Consider the following 2,626-nt stretch of genomic DNA (forward strand, 5'->3'; position numbering starts at 1 on the left):
ACACACACACACACACACAAACACACACACACGTGCATGTTTTAACTGTGCATGTTGTTTCAGGATTACACCGGCTTCCACTTCTGCGGCGGCTCTCTGGTCAATGAGAACTGGGTGGTGACAGCTGCTCACTGCAATGTCAAGTAAAAACCTTTATTATTATCATTAGTAATATTCTATATTATTATTGTTAGTTTTTGAGGTGAAATGACACTCACTCCTTTGTGTGCAGGACGTACCACCGTGTGATCCTCGGAGAGCACGACCGCTCCTCCACCGCTGAGGACATTCAGGTCATGAAGGTTGGCAAGGTGGGTAACAGACCCCGCCCCCCGGCTCGCTGTCTTCCTGTTTGTGTGTGTTTGCTGGTCATAATGATGTCGATTCCTGCCAGGTGTTCAAGCATCCCCGCTACAACGGCTACACCATCAACAATGACATCCTGCTGATCAAGCTGGCTAGCCCCGCCCAGATGAACATGCGTGTTTCCCCTGTGTGCGTGGCCGAGACCGGAGACAACTTCCCTGGAGGCATGAAGTGCGTGACCAGCGGTTGGGGCCTGACCCGCCACAATGGTGAGGTCACCTCACTTGAGAGGCGGGGGGGTGGCGGGGGAGGGGCAGAATACTGTCAGACTTCAATCCAACGGTTTCACACTGCGAGTTCAGGTTCCGATGACAAATTGGACTTTGTCAGAACACTGATGTGGGTTTCAGCACACGTCACCATTGTGATGTGTATCACTAATGTTTGTGTGTGTGTGTGTCTGTGTGTGTTGCAGCTCCTGACACCCCCGCCCTGCTGCAGCAGGCCGCCCTCCCCCTTCTGACCAATGATCAGTGCCGTCGTTACTGGGGCAACAAGATCAGCAACCTGATGATCTGTGCCGGCGCCTCTGGAGCCTCCTCCTGCATGGTGGGTGCTGCGGACGCAGAGTGACGTTGATGCTCAGGTTCTTTACTTTGTGTTGCTTGTTGTTTATTCATTCATTGGTGTGTTGTGTATTCAGGGCGACTCTGGCGGTCCTCTGGTCTGTCAGAAGGCCGGAGCCTGGACTCTGGTTGGAATTGTGTCCTGGGGCAGTGGAACCTGCACTCCCACCATGCCCGGCGTGTACGCCCGTGTCACTGAGCTGCGTGCCTGGATGGACCAGACCATCGCCGCCAACTGAGCGTGTCGGACTTGACAGCTTCCTTTTTCAACCTGATCATCAATAAACCACTCAACTCTGAGCCAGACCTGTCCCTGTGTCCTCTGTTGTGTTAGCTTAGCTTAGCATAGACTGGAACCAGTCTGGCTATGTCCAGGGTTCAAGAATAAAGTCACCAACACATTTCTGTCTGTGTTATTGATGAGTTCATGAACGTTTTTAAATCACTGACACAAAACAGGTCAGACTTTTCCCAACATGTCCTTTATTTCACACACAACATTTTCTACAACATGAAACAGCATCAACAGTTCCCTGACGGCAGGACATCGTCAGGTGCATTCAGGTTCGTCTGGGTGGGCAGGCATGACCGACTCTGCGACAGTAGCAGATAGCGTTGAAGAAGCGACAGTAGCAGGTGTCGCAGGGGTCGCAGCAGGGCAGCGGGTAACCCAGACATGACTGCTGGTGAGGGATGCAGCGACGAGGGGAGCGCATGGCCCGACCCTGCAGCTGCAGGGCTGCTGACGAGTCCTGGAAACAGGTACATTCACTGCAGTCACCACACAACAGGTTAACCACTCCAACATCTGAGCTCTGTAATGTGTACTGTCTCTTTAAATCAGTCACACCCACCTCGTCATAGGACCCCGTGTCCATCAGGAAGCGATCCTCCACTGAGTCGACGGGTAGGAGGGTGGGGTCGTGTACGCGGTCAGGGGCGTGGCCTCTCTCTGCAGGACACAAGACAGAAAAACAGGGAGGTGGCTGTAATAATCTGCCCGTATGCAGCCGACACACTTCTTTACAACTCAGACACAATGAAGCCCCGTCTCCTGGTCTCTCGGCGTGAACCTGGTCTGGTGGTGAACCATGGCTCGTATTCTCAAAGCACTTTGAGGCTAAAAGTAGCTCCTAAGAGAAGTTAGAAGTAGTGGAGAGGACTCCTAACTCACTAAGACCAAATCAGAAAGACTCTTAAAGGGCTGCTGTCATTCCACGTCACAGTGTTCTGGAAACCTGGAAACAACCCGATCCATGCTGAAATTATTATTATTGTTATTATTCATCTTGAATTTGTTTATTTCTCAGTGTTTTTTTATTATTACTGAGGGATGTTGATCATGCATTTTCACCAGCACAGATGGTCTTTCATCAACCGATTGCTGTGGTTCCTGCAAGCGAGCTCATCCCTGAAAAGTGAAGTCAGCCATAGCAACAGAGTCGCACTCTAAGCTTAGTAGGTACTGACCCATGTCAGAAAGGTAGGAGGTCTCAGTGTGTCGGCCGGCCGCCGGACCCTCATCCAGCGGGATGTTTCCATGAACCAGAGAGGAGGAGAGATGCAGCAGACTGAAGGAGCAACAGCAGAGCAGCACAGAGACAAACATCCTGCTGCTGTCTGAGACAAATAAGAAGAACCTGCACCACAACTCCCACAATCCTTGTTTCTCCACTAACAGGATCTGAGAGGAC

General features: G+C 51.4%; 2 protein-coding genes across 2 annotated transcripts; one reads left to right on the forward strand and one right to left on the reverse strand.

Annotated features, from left to right (window-relative positions):
- Nucleotides 1-9: 9 nt before the first annotated feature.
- LOC111652972 (chymotrypsin A) lies at nucleotides 10-1,232 on the forward strand. The gene is made up of 5 exons (XM_023403396.2): nucleotides 10-143; nucleotides 233-311; nucleotides 395-575; nucleotides 782-915; nucleotides 1,010-1,232. The coding sequence occupies exons 1-5, from the start codon at nucleotides 52-54 to the stop codon at nucleotides 1,169-1,171; spliced, it is 648 nt and encodes a 215-aa protein (XP_023259164.1). The 5' UTR covers nucleotides 10-51; the 3' UTR covers nucleotides 1,172-1,232.
- Nucleotides 1,233-1,395: 163 nt separating this feature from the next.
- On the reverse strand, nucleotides 1,396-2,615 carry LOC111652978 (agouti-related protein-like). Its single transcript, XM_023403415.1, has 3 exons — nucleotides 2,403-2,615; nucleotides 1,787-1,884; nucleotides 1,396-1,684 (listed from the first exon to the last, which is right to left on the reverse strand). Exons 1-3 carry the CDS (start codon nucleotides 2,539-2,541, stop codon nucleotides 1,493-1,495), a joined length of 429 nt encoding a protein of 142 aa, XP_023259183.1. The 5' UTR covers nucleotides 2,542-2,615; the 3' UTR covers nucleotides 1,396-1,492.
- Between the last annotated feature and the right edge of the window lie 11 nt (nucleotides 2,616-2,626).

This window comes from Seriola lalandi, unplaced genomic scaffold (assembly GCF_002814215.2).
Source record: "Seriola lalandi dorsalis isolate HSWRI2012SDOR001 ecotype SW California unplaced genomic scaffold, Sedor1 jcf7180001973841, whole genome shotgun sequence".
Classification (NCBI taxonomy): domain Eukaryota; kingdom Metazoa; phylum Chordata; class Actinopteri; order Carangiformes; family Carangidae; genus Seriola; species Seriola lalandi.